Source organism: Phodopus roborovskii, unplaced genomic scaffold (genome assembly GCF_943737965.1).
Source record: "Phodopus roborovskii unplaced genomic scaffold, PHOROB, whole genome shotgun sequence".
In the NCBI taxonomy this organism is placed as follows: domain Eukaryota; kingdom Metazoa; phylum Chordata; class Mammalia; order Rodentia; family Cricetidae; genus Phodopus; species Phodopus roborovskii.
Genome location: NW_026126645.1, coordinates 8,938,854 through 8,960,848, shown reverse-complemented (window position 1 = coordinate 8,960,848; position 21,995 = coordinate 8,938,854). Strand labels below are relative to the sequence as shown.

Here is a 21,995-nt window from a genome sequence, read left to right as displayed (position 1 = left end):
TTACTTGCTTTTTTAGGGGACCCAGATTTGGCTCCCATTACCCATATGGTGGCTCACAACCATGGCTAACTCCAGCTTTAAGGGATTTGACTTTCTTTTCTGTTCTCTGTGGGTACCAGGCATCTACGTGTGTGTGTGTGTGTGTGTGTGTGTGTGTGTGTGTGTGTGTGTGTGTAGTACATATGTACATACATACACACATATCCCTACACACACACACACACACACACACACACACACACACAGTAATTTAGACAGAACGCCCATATGCATAAAACAAAATCAATCTAAAAAGAAAATAAGTTTGTGCATGTGATCAGAACGTTAGAATGTGAGGTGGAGCTGGAGCTGGTACCTTTTCAGTGATGCATGCTGTTGTGTGTTGCTGATGGTGGACTTTCACAGGCTCAAGCTTATGCATTTGTCTACTGTACACTTTCTACCTATTTTCAATATCCACTAGTAGAAAACCAGAAGCCCTGAAGTTTTTAGTATTAAAAAAGAGTTTGCTGGACTGGAGAGATAGCTCAGCAGTTACGCACACTTGTTCTTACAAAGGACTTGAGTTTGGTTCTCAGCACCCACATGGTAGCTGACAACTGACTGTAACTCCACTTGCAGGAAACTCAGTGCCTGCTTCTAACCTCTGTGAGCATCAGGTATGGTGATATATTATTTATGAATTATTAAAGCCACTGGAGATCAAAATAGCAAAGCACCCATACTGATTAGCCATAATGGTGGTATACACCTTTAATTCCAGGTCTCATGTTTAAGAGGTAGACTGATCTGTGTTAGTTCAAGGCCACACTGACTACAGGAAATTGATTTAGTCTTAAAAGAAACAGTTCACACAAAGGTGATCTCGGTACGTGGGATCACACGCCTTTAATCCCAGCACTAAAGAGGTATAAAAGATAGGAGCAGGGTCTTCTGTAGTCAGCCTCAGGATTCTCCAGCCACATTAAGGAGAACATAGTAGTCTGGGGTTGCAGTCTGAGGTTTGGTGCAGCCAGGATTGCCTTTCAGTCTGAGGTAGAAGTGAGAACTACTTTGCTTTTCTGATCTTCAGCTTGAAGCTTGAATCCCAGTATCAGTCTCTGGGTCTTTCATTTATCATGCTACAACCAACCATTCATGTGTGATTCATACATACATGAACTGAATGTGAAACGTCCTCACATATAAAATAAATCTAAGAAAAGAATACTGAATGTTTTTTTGTGTTTTTGTTTTTGAGACAGGATTTCTCTGTATAACAGCTCTGGCTGTCCTGGAATTCACTCTGTAGACCAGGCTGCCCTTGAACTCAGAGCTCCACCTGCCACTGCCTCATGAGTACTAAGATTAAAGGCATGAGCCTTTAATTACTGGTGCTGGAATGGTTTTGATGATATGTGTGAAAAGATTCTTTTCTGCCTCTGCACTGATAGGATCCATTGTGGATCTCTTGTGGATAAAGTTTGGCATTTGCTTATTTATGTGTTTATTACATAGACAGTGTTCTCCCTGTATGTTTGCTTGCAGGCCAGAAGAGGGCACTGGATTTCATTATACATTGTTTGTGAGTCACTATGTGAGTGCTGGGAATTGATCTCTGGACCTCTGGAAGAACAGACAGTGCTTTTAACCTCTGAGCCATCTCTCCAGCCCCCTAGACTTTGGCTTTGAGATGCTGTACATTAGCTAAGTGGGGATGTGGAAGTGGTGCTGTCCCTGTCAGTGCTAAGCTCCAAGTACAGCAGGGCTTTGGGGTTTCTGAGTAGTGCTTAAGAAAGTTACTTCAGGATCGTGTTTGGAGTTTGTCGTTACTGTAGATAGCACATGTGGTCCTATTACACTAGTCGTGTGGTTACTGCAGACCCTTGTTCTCAGCCCCTGTGCTTGCGTTTGGGCAAGTATGTTTGCTTTTTTTTCAGTTGTGAAAAGGATTGCCCAGCACTGCTGGTGTTGATGAGCCAGGGCAGTGTGAAATGCCCATAGTGAAAGACAGTCTCAGGCCAGGGGCTGTTCAGTTCAGTACACAGTGACACTTGTAGAGGGACTGCCCCAAACCCCCCTTTTGATGTTAGAGATAGGGTCTTGTTAGGTTGTTCAAGCTGGTCTTGAACTTCTAGACTCAAGAGTGATCCTACCTGGTTTCCTGAGTAGCTAGGGTGACAGGCACTCACTACTGTGCATGGCTTCACTTTAGCATAATTTAGAAAGGATTTAATCTAGAAGAACAGGAAGGCTGGGGGATAGATACATCAGTGGATAATACACTCTCTGCAAAGGTGTAAGGACTGGAGTTCCCAGCACCCACATAAAAACTGGCTTCCCTGTCTATAATCTGAGCACTCAGGAAGTGGGATCCCAGGGCAGCCAACTACCTAGTCTATGGAATTGGCAAGTTTTGGCTCCAGTGAGAGATCCTGCCTGAGCAAATAAGGTGGAGAGCTATTGAGGAAATATCCCATGTCAGCCTGTTGGCCTCCACATACACGTACACACAAGTTTACAGTGTGTGTACACACCCTCACACATGCTACATACATACATGCACTAGAAAATCAACTGAGAAGTCTGTTGGCTTGGAGTAGTTCTGATACTGCAATATTTTTTAAAAATGGTATACTTATTTATGTTATTTGTGATATTTATGTATGGGTGCATGCATACCGTGTGTGTGTGTGTGTGTGTGTGTGTGTGTGTGTGTGTGTGTGTGTGTAGGTCAAGGCAACCGTGGGAATTGGTTCTTCCTGTTCACATGTTTGGGGATTGAACTGAGGCTCTCAGGCTTGGCAGCAAGTGCCTTTACCTATAGATCCATCTTCCTGGGTTATGAAGTTTTAGGTATGTAATTTTCCATGTTGGGAATAAAGAGGGAGAGAGAGGAAAAAAAAAAAAAGAACTTGTTCTTTTAGCAGTTAGGACTGGAAGTGACAGAAAAGAGGGTCCCTGGAACATAGGTATGTAGTGAACTTTTAAAAGGTGTTAAGATTCACCAATAAGAAATGATGAGTGGGGTTTTGTTTGGACAAGGGGGAGCAGGTAGTGTGGGAAGTCTTAGAATATGCTTTATCATGTAACAATTCAAGTTACATAGTAGGTTTTTTTTATTAGAAAAAGTTGCCATTTATTAAGCTAACGCATTAAAGAATGGACTGTTTTAAGTATTGTACTGTTTTATCTGCCCAGGGTCAGATAGCAAATAACTCTGCTGTGTGAATTATGCCTGTGAGCTAGCAACTACAAAGCATGAGGTAAAGAAATGAAGAAAGATGTGAAATAAAGAGGGAAAACTAACTTCAAAGCAGATGGAAGGAGAGGGTAGCTCCCCAGGAAGCGGCAGCCATACCCCCAGTTCTGGGAGGTTGGGGACCTAGCTTCATCCCAACCTTTCATAATTTACCTTTAATCTGGCAGCTGAAGTGAGAGGCTCTAGTTTGCAATTTTATCCAGGATCCACTCACTTCTTTCTCCTTTTCCTCCGTGCCAAACCCGCACTGATTTTTGTCCCTGACAGTGCTGCCTGCAAGCTGTCCACCTTGGCGCACAAGCACCCAGATCTGCAGACGGTAGACTTCCAGCTCATCTTTTGGCTTCCTTCATGCTCTTCCTCTTCCTCTTCCCTCTTCTGCTGTCCCAGGTCACAGTTCTTCCTGTCCCCAGAGCAGTTTGTTGGGTTGGCAGGTGTGGAGACAGGAGATTGGGAGCCATCTTCTTGACAAACCTCTCCTTGCTTTTCTGTATAACCCTTTCTCCACGTTTCAGGTATTTTCTGTGTTTGCTCATTGTGGGCCTCTCCCCTAGAGGTTAGGGATCTTCCCTGTTTATGGCCCATGAGCAGTACCTAACACATTGTAGGTGCTCAGGGTGGGAGGAGTAACCCGAAGTGAAGGGACACTTACTCTCTTGTATGAAATGAAGTGCTGCCTAATTTCTGCAATGTAAAATAAAGCCCATTAAGGTCTTCATTGTCACTGTTTTTCTCTTGACAAAGTGCAGTGTTCAGAATTGGCAAATCAGTGTGACAAGACGTGGTTTAGTTGTGGCTGAGTGCCGCATGCTGTGGAGTAGGAATTAGGGTGGGTGTTGTCACTGCTAAGGTTTCTGTTTGTGCTGACAAAAATGTCTGATGAGTGATTGTGGTGAATTTGCACAACTCTGTCAGTATGGTAACTCCCCCCTCTAAGATTTATTATCTCATTTTATGTGGATTAGTGTTTTGTCTGCATATATGTTTGTGTACATACATTCACGTATGTGCATGCCTACAGAGGTCAGAAGAGGGCATTGGATTTCTTGACTTACCGAAGGTTGTGAGCCACTGTTAGGTATTGGGAGTGGAACCTGGATCCTTTGCAAGAGCAACAAGTGCTCTTAACTCCTTAGCCATCATCTTTCTAGTCTGGTAAATACTCTTGAACTGTACATTGTAATTGAGTTAGTTACATGGTACATGAATAGCCTAGTAAAGCTGTTAAATTACAACAGCGTAAACTCAGACAAAACCAGACATCAGCACTATACCATTAAGTAATAACAGAAACCAGGTTTGTAGAACATGGTGGAGTTTTCTCAGGCAGCCTGAAGTTGGGTCTTGTTAGCTGAAGATGCCAGTGCTTCCCTCAAAGCAGATCATCAGAGTAAGTGTGTGAAGACAGCACAGGCCTCCTGTCCCCTGGGAGAAGCTTCCTATGTGATCACTACAGTGATGCTGATGAGTCTTAGAAGACCAGAAAACCAAACCGAGGGAAATGGCATAGAAATCTAACCCTTCCAGTCTCTTAGCAAAATGCTGTATTTTACTGCGGTTTTTTTCTTTTTGTCAGTTTCTCAAAGAAATCCCTATGGCCAAATTCATAAACTCTCATATAAAAGCTTGAAGAAGATAAGAGAAACCTGGAATGTAAGATGTTACATAGACCTAGAGGAGCAGATAGTAGCCAGTAAACATTGTATGGGGGTCAGGTGTGCATGTCTGAGAGACCGTTAGTAACTCTTCATACCCCAGAGCCACATTCAGATAGGACAGCAGATTAAGTCTCAGGCAATAGGGCCAGTTGTGTTTACTGTATTATGTGTATCATGGGGAATGTCATTGAATATTTGTGAGAGAGATGCTCAGTGTTGAACTTTAAGGCAGCTATTCTCAACGTGGGTTGCAACTCCTTTAGGGGTTGAACAGCCCTTTAATGGGGGTTGCCTAACACCTCCAGAAAACACAGATATTTACATTGTGATTCATTACACTAGTAAAATTACAGTTATGAAGCAGCTACAAAAATAATTATATAGTTGGTGGGGTCACTACCACATGAGGGACTGTATTAAAAGGTCACAGCATTAGAAAGCTTGAGAACCACCTCTTTGACGGAACTGACTCCATAGGTTGCCCTTCAGTTACCTTGACACTAAGAGTTTATTTTGGCTTGGCCAGAACTCATGACCTGTGTGACAATATGGAATGTTGTGGAGTATATTTCTTGGGCACAGTACACATAAAAATGAATTTGGATGAGCAGGGCCAGATTTGAATATAATACCTTGTTGTTAAAGGTCATCGGGTGAGTATGGTCCAGCAACTTAAGTAAAGAAGAGAAAGTCAGTTCACTGTAGAGGACCAGCTAAGAGTGTAAGAATGTAGCCCATCAAAGCACTGTTGCTTGCCATGGGGCAGGCATTCATTCTTCCAGTTTGCGGTGTGTCTATTACACCACATGCCCCTTGTATTACTGACGATCACGTCAGACAGTTAACCATGTAGGTGGTGTCTTGTGAATCAAGGAAGTGCATTAAAAAATAAGAGCATTATACTTCATGGTATGTGTGTTTACTGAAAGATATGTGAGTGCTATAAACTGACATGAGGTATACATTGTATCTTTATATTTCTATACTTTTAATTATTACTCTTTAATTATTTTTTGTTGGGGGGGGGAATACTATCTAATGTAGCTCAGGGTAGCCCTGAACTCCTGATTTTCCTGCCTCCAGTTTTTAAGTGCTGGGATTATAGTCATGAGCCACCATACTGACATGGGCACACATCATATGGAAAGAACCATCTGCGTAGACTTTTTAAAGATAGCAGTGTTATGTGGCTCAGGCTGGCCTTGATCTCCGAATCCTCCTGTCTCTGTGCAAGTGCTGAAATTACAGTGTGACACCACTGTAATTATTATTTAGAAATAAATACAGTCACCACTTAAGGGTGTGATCTGACAATGTATCATTGGGCAGTTTTATTTTTGAATGTCATAAATTCATTGGTATGGCATTGCTGAGACCAGTGCTAGCCACGAGGCAACACAACAATGTCACAGGGTTCTCATTGTATATGTGGTCAGTTGTTGACTGCAATGTTGTTATGAGGTATGTGATTGTATACCATATGTATTTACAAGAAGGGCTTTTTGTCATCATGTCTTTTACTATGCCATGACTATGTCAAACACATCACTTTAGAGAAGCATAATTTTTGTTTTTTCCAGACCTCCTTTAAAAACTCTCTATGATACTGCCTGCCTTTTATTCTTCCTTTTGAAGAGAATTTCGTGTGCCCCTTTTTAGTCAGTCCACCTTTCTGCTTCTGGAGCTTGGAAAACAGTAATGGAGTCTAATTGTGTTTGTATGCAGCAAATACTGAAAGCAAAAGGTTGCCTGAGTTACACACCACTTACTCCTCTAGGCTTTGTGCTTCTATTAACAAAGCCGATTTATTTCTCCTTAGGAGTGATGTAATTATTAACCAAAATATGATGTCATTCTGATGGTTCTGCTTTGTAGAGTACAGTGAAGCCCTAGTAAGGTTTAGTGAGAAATACATTTATTATGATAATGAATCTGAGAAGGTAGTTGTTAGTGTCCACTGAGGTTGACTGACACATGCTGCTTTACGAATAGCCCTTGGAGCACACTTTATATTTCATATGAGGTTTTAAATCACTGTAAACTTGTAGGCAGGTGCATATTACAATTGTCTGTTTTTCTTTTTAGGGCTCATGTAATCAAAGAAGTTCCTTTGTTGTGTGTATCTTTACAGAACACAACAGGAATTGAAAATGCATCAGGTGAGTTTAAAAATAAAAATTTATACAAATTCATGACCTAGATGTTAGGCCAGCTATTCATTTTAAAACATAGCAATGCACATACCCCCTCATTCCTCCGTCTTGGATGTTTGTCTTTGTTTCCTAACACCGTCATCTGTCTGTTGCTTTCATTGTGTGAGTTTGTGTGTGGCATTGCACGTGCATTGCTTGGTGTGGGTTGGTGTTTCTTTGGTTCCTAAGGGACATTAACTCTTAGGAACTTTAACTCAGACTTTTTTTTAAATCTCTCTTCTGCCACATTCAATGTGAGGGGTTGTGTTTCTTTGTTTGGAACATATTAAGCTTTTATTTTCTGAACTTTCTATTTTGTAACTTTCCAAGATTGAAAGTCATTTTTTAGAGACCAGAACTGGTCAAACAGAAACTTTTAAGTATTTTGTCCCTGAAAGTCCTTTGTATAAAGTACAGAAGGCATATACTAAAATGCAAGATGTTTTTCTTTTGCAGGAGGGTGTGTGATTACTAGGAGATTAAACTATTCTGCTATGGATATTTCTGTAACCTCAAGCGTGTTCTGTGTAGTAGTTGTGTGATTTTAATGCATTCTCAAGCAATATTCTTATTTTTTTGTCTCGCTCTCACAGGTATAGACATTTATGGATGCCAGAAATATTCTAAAAATTTTTGTAAGCATCCCTTTAGTTCAAGTACTTAGAAGGTAGAGGCATGTGGATCTCTTGTGAGTTTGAGGCTAGCCTGGTCTACAGAGATTGTGTCTCGGGGGGGGGGGGGGGGAAGAAAGAAAGAAAGAAAAGAAAGAGATTTATGGATGTCAGAAACACTCAAACATTTTCATAAGCAGCTTTTAAAGAAATGAAAAAAAATGTAAACTATGTACTTTTTTTACTTCATTGCTTAAAACTCTTAGGACTTGAAAACATGTTGTATCTTATCAATTGAAACTTTAGACACCTTTTATGTTATTTCCAGATGTTTCTAATTAAAAAACCACAAGTATGATTTCATGAGGTGATAAAGTTTAATACAGTCTGTTCCATGTTGCTTTGAGAGAAGTGAAATCATTGGAGTGGATTGTTTTGATTTCTTTTTGTTGCTTTCATTATCAGAAATAAGTTTATTTTAATACAGAGGACTATACCTCATAAACATGAATCTGGCGAGCACATGGCCTCTATTACAGTAATAGTTGAAGATTTACTGACACGCTTTTGGAGGCAGATTATATTTGAAATGGTGAGGGGGAAGGGAAAAAGCAGAGTAGATTTTCAGTCACCACGCATCAGAGGTATGTTTATGCATGCATTTCATTTATTTTCCTATTTTAAGATTGATTTTTAATGTGAGCCTGGCCACTCAAAGGTAGTGGCCTTTCTGCGGCCTGGGGCTTGTTAGAGGAGTCAGTCCTCGTAGAGTGATGGTGACTTTCCAAAGTGGAATCTGAGTGTGGACGTCCTTCTTGCTGTATGCTGTGTCCATTTGTCTGAGGAGCTGACGGTTAAACTTAGGCTTAATTATGTATTGATTCTCATGCCCTCCTGAGTTAGTAAGATTTCAAGTGTGCTTGGACCTTAGTATTATTATTTTCTGGTACTTTACACTTTGCTTTACCGTCCCAGTTGTGTCAAAGAGTGCACATACTATTCCAAAATAGTTATAGCAATAACCATTTTATTTTTTGTCTCTTTAGCAATCATGTTATTTTTGACAGGTTTTAGTATTAGATCTGTACAGCGCTTCCTTTGATGCCAAGTGCCAGGTATCTGGAGAAAGGCTAATGGCTAGCACATTTCTGACTTGTGTGTAATTTAAATAGGTTGGCAGTGAGGAAAGTTTCATTTGGATTATAAAACCTTTCTACTTTTCTTGACTAAAACTTTTAGATTTTCATCTAAATTATGCTGAAATATTAAGTTCATCAATATTTTCGACTATTGTTATTATAATAAAAATAAGAATTATTCAGAGTAGTTTATAGCTTTTGTTCTTGAATTTACCACTCTCATTGTTAGTCAGATTTACCAAAATTTTCCAGATAACTGCACAACAAAATTCAGGTAGAAAAAAGTTTGAACTTGAACAGGACTGGCTTATAATTAATATCCTAAAGTTATTTTATGATCGGTTGGAATTTTCTCTCTAGGAAATGATTAGCATCTCTGTTGTGTTCCAGCAGTTAAAACTTCTCATAATGGCTGTGATCTCAGAGTCGTTAGCACAGACTCATTTTTCTTTCATGAATGAGCCATTTGAGGCACAGGGATGATCTGGATAAGATCGTATTGTTTGCAAATGTAAACAGGCAAAAGTTGTTTAAGTATTGGATACCCTACAATTCTTGGGTATGTTTGCTTGTAACAAGTGCTGTGGTGATACTTACTAGCCTATTGCAACAGCAATGTATAACTTTGCATGAAGGATTCTTTTAAAATCTTATTTATTTTTATTTTATGTATGAGTGTTTGCTTGCATGTATGCATGTATACCACATGCTTGCCTCATGACCATGGAAACCAGAAGGTGTCAGACCATCTAAACTAGAGCTGTAGGTCTTCTGCAAGAGGTCTTTTAACCACTGACCTGCCTTTCCAGATCCAAAATATTCTTTTTTCCTCCTCCTCCTTCTTCAGGTTTTTTTGTTTTGTTTTGTTTTCTTTCTTTTTCTTCCTTTCTTCCTTCCTTCCTTCCTTCCTTCCTTCCTTCCTTCCTTCCTTCCTTCCTTCCTTCCTTTCTTTCTTTCTTTCTTTGTTTTTAATTTTTGGTTTTTGGAGACAGGGTTTCTCTGTGTAGCCTTGGGACTGCCCTGGGACTAGCTTTGTAGACCAGGCTGTCCTCGAACTCACAAAGATCTGCCTCTGTTTCTTGAGTGCTGGGATCAAAGGTGTGCTCCACCACAACTTGGCTCTAAAGTATTCTTAATGTTACATCCTGCAGAGTAGAATGTATATCTTAATGATGGCATGCAAATCTCATTTTAAACCCTGTATTTTGCTAGATAGCAGGGTTTTTCAAACAGCAATTTTTATAAAACATGGGCAAGGTTTTTGAATGAAACTATTGGAAAAAATAACAACTTGGATTGTGTTTCTTTAAGTAACTGGAAAACTTTGCTTTTTTGTGTTGTTTGGACATGGATAATGTGGTAGACAAGGATTAGGGCAGTTTGACTTTACCTCATCGTTGTGGTCGTTGTTCATTCTCCATGCTAAACTCTAACTGTCACTCCCTCCGTGACCTGACTGACTCTCCATGGTTTTAGTTTGTTACCTGATGGGTAAGGGTAGACCTGTGGTTTCAATCAGTGGTAAATGGATTAGTAAAAGGAAGCCTCCAGGCTGCTGCCTAGGAAATTGGAATGCTGTGTAGATTATGACCGACCACTACATCGGCCAGTAGCTATGTTGTGGTTCTGCCTTCTAGTGCCTTTTGTTGTTAGCTTAAATTTTTCATTTTATCATTACTATTGTGTGTGAGTGTACACTGTGTGTGTGTGTGTGTGTGGTGGTGGTGGTGCATATACCACAGGCAGTCAGAGGACAACTTTGGGGAGTCTGTTCTCTTTCTACTGTTAATTCTGGGGTTTGAACTCAGGTGATCATGCTTGCATGGCAAGTGCTTTTCCCTGCTTAGTTGTCTTGCTGGCCTAATACCTTCTAATCCCTCTCATTACCAACTTGAGCTCAGAGCTTTACTTGTTCTGTTACAGCAACCTTATGATGCTGAGCTTTTCCATGGACCTTGAGTCCTGTGTGGATATGCCGTAAAACTGATAGAAACTCAGAAGGAGCAGTCATAGTGAGTTGTTTCTTTTCCTGAAGAAGCTGGGATTCAAACTGAACTTGGAAAGATTAAGAGGATACTGCTTGGTTAGAAGAATGGAGGCTTAGGAGGAGGAACAGCATGAAAGTCTGCCTTGAGGCAGACCCCCTGATGTAGGGAGCCATCCCTGCATTCTCCATTACAAGATGGCGCCTGCATCTGGCAGGCACCGAATGGTAAACAAGCTAGTGCGCAGGTGCTGGGTAACTTTCCATCCCTTGGGCTCTGCCTCTCCCGTGGCGTCATATGGGCCGATGGGCTGCAGCCAATCAGGAGGTGACACGTCCGAGGTCCGAGGCGAAGGTTGTAAACCTATATAAGGGTTGGGTTTTGGATGTTTGGCGTCTTCGCTCTGTAAGCTTATGCTTTCCCTCTCAAGATGCATTAAAGCTTTACTGCAGAAGGATCCTGAGTGTGCCGCGTCGTTCTTGCTGGCGAGACGGTAGCGCGGGACACCCTGATCTAGAGGAAGAAGAGTTTTTCAGGGCAAGATGGGCATCCCCCACACCCCACATATACCGAAAAAGATTGTGGATTTTTGTTTGTTTCTCTCAATTTGTGTGAGGCAGAGGTGTGTGTGTGTGTGTGTGTGTGTGTGTGTGTGTGTGTGTGTGTGTGTGTTGTGATGGGGTGGGGGGGCAGTGATGGTGATGTGAGCTTTACCAGTGACCCACAACCCCAACTCTGTTTATGACTCTTGCTGTTGTTAGTATTGATGGGGATACCTACATTTCTCACACCAGCTTGTGGGTTGCAGACAGGTCAGACCTGCCCTACTTCATTGGCACACTGAGCATTTGCTATGCATGTGTGGGCCAAGTGGAGATGGCCTTGCCATTTCAGGCTTCAGGGCAGCAGAGGCTACAGTAGACTTCAAAGCTGTAGTCACCCTGTTTGTAGCCCACATTCCTTACTGGAATTCCTTCCCACTTTGCTGACGTAAGCTCATGGATCCCTCTGCCTCTGCTGTGGCTTCTAACACACGTCCATTTTCCCTTGTATCTACTTTGCAGTGCACCCAGATTGTTCTAGTTTGTTCTTTCAGAGGCTAGCAACATTACCTTCGAATGCTGCATCATTCCATGTCTTCTCCTTCAGCTTCTCCAGTGGTAGCAGTCACAAAGCTCTAGGGGAGTAGCAAAACTTTGATAGGTTGGTATAATTTTAGCTGTCAGAATGACGATTTTTATCATGTGTCCAGCCTCCAGCAAATTTCACTCTACATACCCTGTGGTAAAAATGGCAGATGATTTCCTCATGTTCTTGTAATAGTTAAGTCTGACTTTGTGAACCCCAGAAAGGTTGGAGCAATAGGGACCGTCTGGTTTTTATCTTATTGCAGTATCACACTGCATAGCGTGGAAAGTAACTCTTCGTGATTGCCCCGTAGTCCTACCCTAGCCTGAGTAGAGTCTTGCTTGGATCACTCAGCTCTGCCACACACTGGCTGTGACTATGGGCAACGTTCCTCTGTAAAATATGGGCCATAAAAGCACCTCTTTGAGGTTGAAGCACAGTGAGTGAGTGAGTGATGCATTTTGTGCTTGGATTGCCCTGGAGTAGTGTCTGATCTCTTCCAAACACTGTTGAGTTCACTGTGACTGTGGGGTTGTTATGATGACTAAATGATGGAGCATGTGTAAAGCACTGAGCACACATTTGCCCAGAAGGAAGAGTGAATCTTACCCTTCCACAGGTCCCCATCCATTTAGCATGAGAAAGACATATTTGGGGTCAAGAAGCAAATGGCAGGGGAAAGCATGTGGTTTTTCACAGTTCCCAGTAAGGGCAGACATAGAGCATGACATCTTTAAGGTTTCTTGTGTTAGACCTTAGGAATAGAGCTTCCCTGTTGGTGAGGAGGTCTTGATTGGTGCTGTTAACCATTGTTTCCTTGCCACCCAGCACAGGGCCAGCATGGAACGGGCACTCAGAAAGTATTTGTTAATGACTGAATGAAGATGGGGAACCCGTGGCCATCAGTTGGGGATGAGGGGGAATGGTTGGCTCTCTGGTTTGAGGTAGTAGAAAATTGAGGGTATTGGATCAACAAAAATCAGTGAATTAGTTAAGTCTCAATAACTCAGTAACCCACCACACTACATTTCGTGCTCACTGTCCTACGTTTGTGCATTGGCGTGTTCAGAGTGAGTCCTTATTGTAGGAAAGCAGGGAAATCCTGTAACTCTTTCCATCTGCAACACAGAGGGCTCCTTAAAACCACAGCCAGCAGCAAGGACTGGGCTTGCACTGTGGAGGAGCCTGAGAGTCCAAAGAAGCAGCAGGTCACTTGCTGAGCACCTTCTGCTGTAGTTTGGGTGCCTCCTTTGCCTTTTGCCCCACGATGGTGGATGCTGTTCTCTAGGCTTCACTCTGATTGTCCCCACCTTAGCTCTGGCTGCCTTCCACCTCCTCTGTCCTGAACACATTGACCTTTGTGTTGCCTAACTGCCCTGAGAGTTCACCAGGCTTCTTCCTAGTCATGATTCGATCCTTACTGTTGCCTTTTGCATTTTGTCACACCTGAAGCTTAGCACATTTTTCTCTGAAGTGGGGCCTCTGTTCCCATCCCATCGCTGCTCCCTCTCCGTGCTTGCTTTTGATTCCAAGCATGGTAATTGTTTGCATTTCATCTTGACTGTTCCTTACTACAGATATGCATTGTTGGGGCAAATGCAGTGTGTAGTGTGTACTGCAGTAGGACCCAGAAATACATTAATGCACTAATATTGAATAAACACTGTAGTTTCAGTGAGAAACAGTTGTGATTACTTCACGTAAGAAGCAAGGTCAGCCAGCTCGGAATAAGAAAATGTATCTGGTTCTGTCAAGTAAGCTATATGAATGCTATATGGGAGAGAAAAAAAAATTCTTTTGGTCCAAAGATTTACTTCTAAATAGCTTGTTTCTAAAATTGCATTTTCTAATAAAAAAGGATTTTTGTGTAGTCAGCCCTCTGTATCCATGGTTTCTTTACAAAGTTCAGGTTGAAAATATTTGGAAGGCAAACTTGCTCCTGCATTTAACACGTAGAGGCTTTTCTCTTGCTCATGTTATAAGATTTGACATCTGTTTGCATAGTGCTTAACCCATACTGGGTGGGTTTAAAGTATATATGAGAAGATATATGCAGGTCAGGGACACATTCTGTGCTATTTATATAAAAACTGGAGCATTTGTGGACTATGTTCCTACAGAGATGTGGGAGTGAGCGGGGTGGGTTCTGGTCCTGGAACCAGGTGGGGGACAACCATATTAGCTACAGGAGTATCTATCACAAATTCAAGACATTCCCACATGCGTGTGGAATGTATCCTGAGAGATGACTGCTTGCTCATGTTTGTCCCTCTTAAGAGAGGTGAGGCGATGGCAGTGGAGAGGTGGCTCAGGAGTTAACAGCTACTCTTGGGGAGGACCTGGGTTTGGTTTCCAGCACCCACATGGCAGCTCACAACTTCCTGTATCTTCTGGTCTCTGGGCACAAAGCATACATGAGGTGCACATGTATACATGCAAGCAAGCATAAACACACACACATACACACACACACACACACACACACACACACACAGAGAGAGACAGAGAGAGATTTTTTAAAATTTTTATTTATTTTTCTTATTTTACATATCGATCCCAGATCCCTCTCCGTCCCTCCCTCCCTCTCTTCCATCCTTCCACATCCCCGACCACCCTCCCATTCCACCCCCCATTCCACCTCCACAGGGAGGGTGATGCCTTCCGAGGGGTCATCTAAATCTGTCAAGTCATTTGGAGTAGGGTCTAGGGGCCTTCCTCCTGCCTCTAGGTTAAGGGAATATCCCTCCATGGAGAACACGCCCCCAAAGTCCTTTTGTGCACCAGGGATACATCCTGGTTCCACTGTCAGAGGTCCTGTAGACTGCCCAGGCCTTCTAACTGAGACCCATGTTCAGGGGGTCTGAGTCAGTCCAGTGCTGGTTTCCCAGCTATCAGTCTGGGGGCCCATTAGCCCCTCCTTGTTCAGGTCAGCTGTCTCTATGTGTTTCTGTAGCCTGGTCTTGTCCTCCCTCTCTGCATCTGGATTCCAGTTCAGCTCAGTGTTTAGCTGTGGGTGTCAGCTTCTGTTTCCATCAGCTACTAGATGAGGGCTCTATGATGGTGGACAAGTTAGTCATCAATCTCATTATCAGGGAAGGGCATTTATGGTAGCCTTTTCCACTGTTGCTCAAAATGTTAGTTGGGGTCAGTCTTGTAGGTCTCTGGACATTTCTCTAGAGTCAATTTTCTCTTGAAATCTATAATGGCTCCCTCTTTTATGGTATCTCTCTCTCTCTCCCCCCTCTATTGTTTTTAAGGATGTTACATTAGTTATTTTACAAAGAATCAGATACTTATAATTATTATATTTCCAGTCTCCAACATTGGAAATGAGAGAGACACCATCTGTATCTACTGTAGTCTCACAGGGTTTCACAGTCAACACATAGCAAGTTTCATGATGCATAGTCAACACAATATGCAAGTAGTTATGAAAGATTGCCTAAAGAGAGAACAAGGAAAGGGAGGGCCTTCTACTTCTCCAGCCATTGCTTTTCTAAGAATGTGCTGAGCAGTTTGCAGCCAGAGAGATGTTCCAGTAAGGGGAAGCCATGACCGATAGGCTCTAGAGTGTTTTGCTGTGAATTTAGTTGAGTCTTATTTTCATTGATGAAAACTACAGTGGACAGCAAAGGGAGCTTCTCTTAGAAAGATGAACCCACATTATGTGGCATCTTATCCTCATGGTCCCAGTACTTTGGGGATTGAGGCAGGAAGATACTGAGTTTGAGTCCAGCCAGTTTGAGTGGAGGCTGCTAAGCAAGACCAAAACCAAAACAAAACATATGACACACCCTGGATAATGGGTTTACACAAAAAAGACTTAACCCTTGGCAGTTCTGCTGAGGCCCTTTATAATCACAAGTTTTAGTACATGTCTCCACTGAAGTGATGAATTTCCTATGGAAGACCATTCCTGCTTTGGGCAATATTTCCTGCTGCTATTCCCATGAGTCTGGAAATTATGGACCAGAGGATCTTCCATGGTTCCAGTTTGTCTTAATGGAAACCCAAAGTGACTATGAATTTGGGTTTCAAAGTTAGACCAGTGTTCAGAGTCACCTGTGAGTAACTTAGGCCACTTCCCTAGGCCTCTCTGTGTGTGTGTGTGTGTGTGTGTGTGTGTGTAGGGGCTACCTAGGGGAGAGTAGGTGAGACACAGCTAGAAAATAAGTGACCAGCCTCCCACACTCATAGAATGGCTAGTATTTATTGATGTTATTTAGTTTATTGGAGCCATAGGAAAAAAGTCATATTATAGGATATTGTCAGGTCAGTATTTTTCTCCCTTGGGCAGAAAGCTTATTCATTTTTCCAAATACCAAGTTTATAGATTAAAACATTTTTAAATGGGAATACCATATGTAGGAGTGAAAAATGTCTGCTAAGTTTATTCATATTTTTAGCTAATTAGAGGTACAGGAGGCTGCTTTCTGGGGTAATTTGAAAATTCCATTTTCAGAAAATGTGTTAGGTGATTTGTTGAAAAGGGTGTAAGTCAGAGTAGAACAAAGTATTTTGCTTCTGAAGCAAGCACACTGGTGGTTTGGCCTGGCCCCAGAGGCAGCACATCTGTAGATATCCTCTTGGGCTTTCTGACTCCAAGCAGTTCTGACTCCCAGGCAGGCCAGAAAGTCGTCCATGATGACTGGAATTGATTTTTGTTAAAACAGACTTTTTTTTTTTTTTTTTTTTTAATTGAAACTCCGGGAGTTTTGAGTTTGGATGACTTTTTTTGGGGGGGGGCAGGGGGTTTGAGTACCTAACATTTTGTTTTTTTTGAGAAAGGGTGTCTTTATTATATTATTATGAAGTTCTGGCTCTCCTGGAATTCAATACAGAGACCAGGCTGGCTTTGAGTATCACAGAGATACTCTTTTTTATTTTTAAAACAATGTTATTTTGCATACCAGCCCCAGTTCACTCTCCCTCCCCTTCCTTCCACCCCACCCCCATCCACTGCTCAGAGAAAGTGAGGTCTCCCATGGGGAACCATCAAAGTCTGTCACATTATTTGGGGAAGGATCAAGGCCCTCTCCCTGTGTCTAGGCTGAGAGAGTGCCCCTCTGTAAGGAATGGGCTCCGAAAAGCCAGTCCATGCATTAGGGATAAATAATGGTTCCACTGCCAGTGGTCCCATAAACTGTCCAAGCCCCACAACTGTCACCCATATTCAGGGGCTAGTTAGTTCGGTTTTCTGCAGGCTCCCCAGCTGTCAGTCTGGAGTCAGTGGGTTCCCACTTGCTTGGGTCAGCTGTGGGTTTCCCCAACATGGTCTTGACTCCTTTGCTCTTATTATCACTCCAACCTCTCTATAACTGAAGTCCAGAAGTTTGGCCTGGTGCTTAGCTATGGATCTCTGCATGCATCATGAAGCCTGGCCCACACTTAATGTTGCAACGAATTATAAGTCCTTCCGGTCTTATGGTGGCCTTTAATCCTGGCACTTGGAAAGAATGACAGGTGCATCTCTGAGTTTGGGTTAACTTGGTCTACAGAGTGAGTAGACTATACAGAGAGACCCTGTCTCAAAAAAACAAACAAAGAAGAATTGCAAATGCTTCATTGTGGGAAAATTAATCTTTTTGGTTTTCTATTTGATTGATTTGTGAGTTATTCTAAGAGCTACATCTTTGTTCTCCTCATTGACATCAGTCCCCTTATTCCTTCATAAACACCTAATACTAATCTTGTTTAAGATTTTGATGAATTCCAGCTGAATTTTGAGAGATAATTGCATAGCATTCTTTATTTCCTGTTAGCTCTGAGCTATCATGCCTTTACTGTCTAATGACCAAGTGCCAAGTGGTCAGCTATCGCTTCTTGGGAAGTCTCTCGTGTAGTGAGGGTTAACAGTAAGCTGTCACCCTCTGTGGGATGTCCCAAGTTGCTCAGGCTGCTGGAGGAATTCAGAAGGGGCCACATCTGATTGGTCAGATGGCCTTCATGGAGTATGCCAAAATTATTTTTTAAGGTTGTGGTATACTGCTGGTAGCCTTGGCTTTAGGAACAGGTGTGAGCTGTACCTTGCTATCTGGTTCTCTTAGAAGTTAAAGAGCAGTGCAGTGCTAAGGACTTAAATATTTTGAAACTGGATATAGGTGGCCGGAGTAAAATAGATCCCGGTGTTACAGGCTGCTAGTGTTTCATTACCAGAGTCAGTAACTGGCACGGGAACTGTGGAGCTGCTTAATGACCTGCCCCAGTCTGCTTTGCATACTCCAGTTTCAGTTAGCTTTCATTGTTCGCTTATTGGATGGGAAGTTAAAAAGCAATGCAAAACAGAACGAAAGCCAGCACTACTGGTTTTCTTCTTTTCCTGTGATCCTTTGCTGTTTGACTTACAGAGCACCGAGTCTGTGGTCGCCACTGAGACTCTGGCCGAGGTACCTGAACATGTGCTGCGTGGACTTCCAGAGGAAGTGAGACTTTTACCATCTGCGGTTGACAGGACCCGGATTGGTGAGTAGGCACATCACAGGAGTCAGGCAGCAAAGAGTAGGCTGCTTCCTTTGGGCATTATGCCAAGGAAGGAAAGGTTGACCCCCACTTAAATTTTGTGGTGTATATGTACTTTCCACACAAGAATCCAGGGTAGACATAGGTTATAAAAATGAAACTAGCAGGGAGGTGGCACACACCTTCAGTCCCAGCACTCAGGAGGCAGAGGCAGGCGGATCTCTGTGAGTTCCAGGCCAGCCTGGTCTACAGAGTGAGTTCCAGGACAGCCAGGGCTATACAGAGAAATGCTGTCCCAAAAAGGGGGGGGGCAGTCCCCCTCCCACACTGAACCTGCATATTCTGTCTTTGGTTGTGTGCCCTCCTGTGCATCCCTGTGAACCTTGTCCCACAAAGTGGGTGGTTTCCTCTGATTTTGCTGTGCCTTGAATGTGATTATGTTATCACATTTATTTCCTTTCCAGTTGACTTTCTTTCTGTCCCTGTTACTGACAGTGAGTCTGCTTTACCCATTGTTTCAACATTTCCAGACACTTAGGGACCCTCTGGGGGTATCTGAATGAGCAACATAGGCTGGCTAGAATTTCTTGTTGAACACACAAGTTTGTATACATTTGATTTTTGTTTTTGTCATCTAAGTTTTAGATGGAAGGCTAAGGGTAAGTTGTGGAAATCTTGTAAGAGTAGATGCTCTTCTGCTGCTCAGTGAGTGTGTGTGACTCTGACAAGCACTTTTTGTAATTCTCATTGGAAATTTGCTTAGTGAGCATTGGGGTTTTTATGTCATTTTGTCTGAACAAAAGTGCTTGCCTCACAGTTCAGACAGGTGGTTGTTAGTTGTTAGTGTTCACAGATATGCGTCCAAGCTGACTTTTGCTGGGAGTGTAGCAAATACGTCTTAGCTACACATGGCAGAACTAGCCCACCTGAGGGAGCCTGTCTAGAATGTGTGAGTCTCTTGATCCCTGGGCTCCTGCCATCCCATTGACTGGGCCTTTATCCTATCTGTATGCTTTATGGTAGGTGAATAAGAGATTAAATAATCCTAGGGTTGCTATGGGTGAGCCTGTAGGTCGACTGTTTGAAACTCTGGAGGGCAAGCTGTGCCATGAGTTGTGTTTCATGAACTAATGAGAGAGGAGGGATTTTCCACTCTAATTAGGCAAATAACTTTGACAGTGTTCATCAATAAAACCAAGTCCTAACCATTATAAGAACAACTTGTGTTTAGTAGGGATAGTTTGAAATCTGTAGAAAGACAATGAAGAATTTATTTGTAGTTTTACTTCATTTGTATTTTTTAATTTTCAAGTTTTTTGATTGTACTATATGTGGTCTATTTTACATATACAAAGCTAATATAAACTTTTAAAGAGTTATAAAACAGTGCAGACTCTTTACAGACCATTTAGACAATACTGAGGGGCTACAGAAGAAAACTCACAAGCCCCTGGAGGACTTGATTTGGTTTGATTGAGTTTACTCACAGTTATCTCGCTGTTAGGCAGCCTTGCTTTTTAATTGTTTCATAAAACTGAATGACATTAATGCTTTTAATATTTTAAATAACCACATTACATCATAAAAATACTGGTTTTGTTTTTATAGGTGTCTGGGCCACTAAACCAATTTTAAAAGGGAAAAAGTTTGGGCCATTTGTTGGTGACAAGAAGAAACGATCTCAGGTTAGGAATAATGTGTACATGTGGGAGGTAAGAGAGTTTCCAATATTTTATTTTATTGTTTTTGATTTTTTGAGACAGGGTTTCTCTGTAGCTTTGGAGCCTGTCCTGGAACTCACTCTGTAGACCAGGCTGGCCTGGAACTCACAGAGATCCACCTGTCTCTGCCTCCTGAGTGCTGGGATTAAAGGTGTGTGCCATCAACCCCCGGCTTGAGAGTTTCCAATATTTTTAAGATACCACTACCTGTTCTCACATGATGTGATGTTTTGGAGTTAAAAACTAATATCTTAATATATTCTTTAAAAATTATTTTGTTAATGAGGTTAATTTTTCTGGGTGATTGTTGTTTGTATATGTGTGTGTACTTTGAAACTGCTTGGATGTTCTTGATGGTAGATGTCTCATCTATTTTTTGTAGTCCTTGTCCAGAGCATTTTGTCTTGCACCTAAGATCTTGATTTCCTGTGTGGTAGCCTCCCATTTTACAAATGACACAGATATACACCACAAAATGCACTTTAAAGGCTGCCAGAAACAGTAATAGATTCTTTCTGCCTGTCAGAAAGTAGTTCCTATGTCCCTGAAGTATTGTAAACATATATAGTGTGACACATTTACTTTGAACTTTTAATTTTTTAATGATAAATTTATTTTTATTTGTCTGCAAGTTGTTGAATGCTCTGGAACTGGAGTTACAGATGGTTGTGAGCCACCATGTGGGTGCTGGGAACTGAACCCACATGGTGCTCTTAACCACTGAAACATCTCTCCAGCCCTGAACTTTTAATTTTGTGAAAGGCTTTCATTCTACTTCATATTTTTTCAACAGCTCTGGAGGACAAAGCAGGGCAGTGCCAGCCTTTTATAGAAGCGTCCAGAAAAGGAGGAGCTGCCCTTGCTCTGCAGGCCCAGGCTTGAATGGGGCAGATGTAGTCAGAGCCATGTCTCCTGGGAACAGCAGGACAGTTACACATGTCAGATTGCCTGGGCCAGGTCCTGCTTCTGCACAAGCTTCCTGACTTCCTTAACCTGTGGGCTATAAAGTCTGTGGGCTGTGAAGTAGGGCACTAAAAGCATTTCATTAGGGTGCTTGTGACTTTGTGTGTTTATCATGTTCTTGGGTTTTGCATGGGATTTTGTAGGTCAGTGCCCTGGGGAAGCACCTCAGGGCATGGCTTCTTTACAGGTTCTGTTTTAAATGAGAAGGAATCACATCTGTTTCATACATGTTGACATATTTAAAAGCCTGACAGTAAAATGTGTGGGCACATCCCCCCAAGAAGCTCAGGGCACGGGGGAGGGGGGCAGGGAGACAGGGGGAGCTCTTAAGGCTTTAAGGGTTATGGCTTGATCTGACAGTTTCATTATTTTGTGTTTGTTTCTTGTGAGTCTGTCATCTGTGATAGTGTCTGACAGTGAACCCTGGGGGCTTTAGGAAGTAAGGATTTACCAAAAGAATCAGGACTGTTTGGAGGTGAAAGAGTTTTGTAATTATAGAAAAGCTGTCTGGTCACACAACATCTTCATTACTAAAGATAGCCGTTGTCATTAAAAATGTGTTGCCTCTACACCATTGCTCTCAAATAGAGCACATTTTAATTTAAAAAGTTTCCCAAAGGAAGCTAATAGGCATGCTGGACCTTGTTGGCATTAATCATAGTGAGGAATATATAGGGAGTCATATGCTTACTCAATAGTCTGTCTGTGCCAAGCAGAGTAAATACCATTACTGCTAAAGCAAAGTCAGTGGCACCTTCTATCCAGTGTAACAGTTTGATGTTGGATATAGCTGTACAAACCATCACTCCTGTCTTATGGGAGTTACCATCTGTGTTAAAATTCATACACAAGTGTTATTTGCTGGTTGTGATTCGCAACCACGAGATACTGGGGACTC

General features: G+C 42.1%; 1 protein-coding gene across 3 annotated transcripts in view; it reads left to right on the top strand.

The window, feature by feature from the left end:
• Prdm2 (PR/SET domain 2) overlaps nt 1-21,995 on the top strand; it is a 101,089-nt gene that overhangs the window by 12,238 nt on the left and 66,856 nt on the right. For 2 of the 3 annotated variants that reach the window (XM_051173620.1, XM_051173619.1), the window contains 2 exons: nt 18,302-18,416; nt 20,022-20,125. In XM_051173620.1, coding sequence (XP_051029577.1) covers nt 20,117-20,125 — 9 coding nt within the window. In that variant the 5' untranslated portion in view covers nt 18,302-18,416; nt 20,022-20,116. Of the gene's footprint in view, nt 1-18,301; nt 18,417-20,021; nt 20,126-21,995 lie in introns of those variants that run through there. The other variant, XM_051173618.1, reaches the window with a different exon arrangement.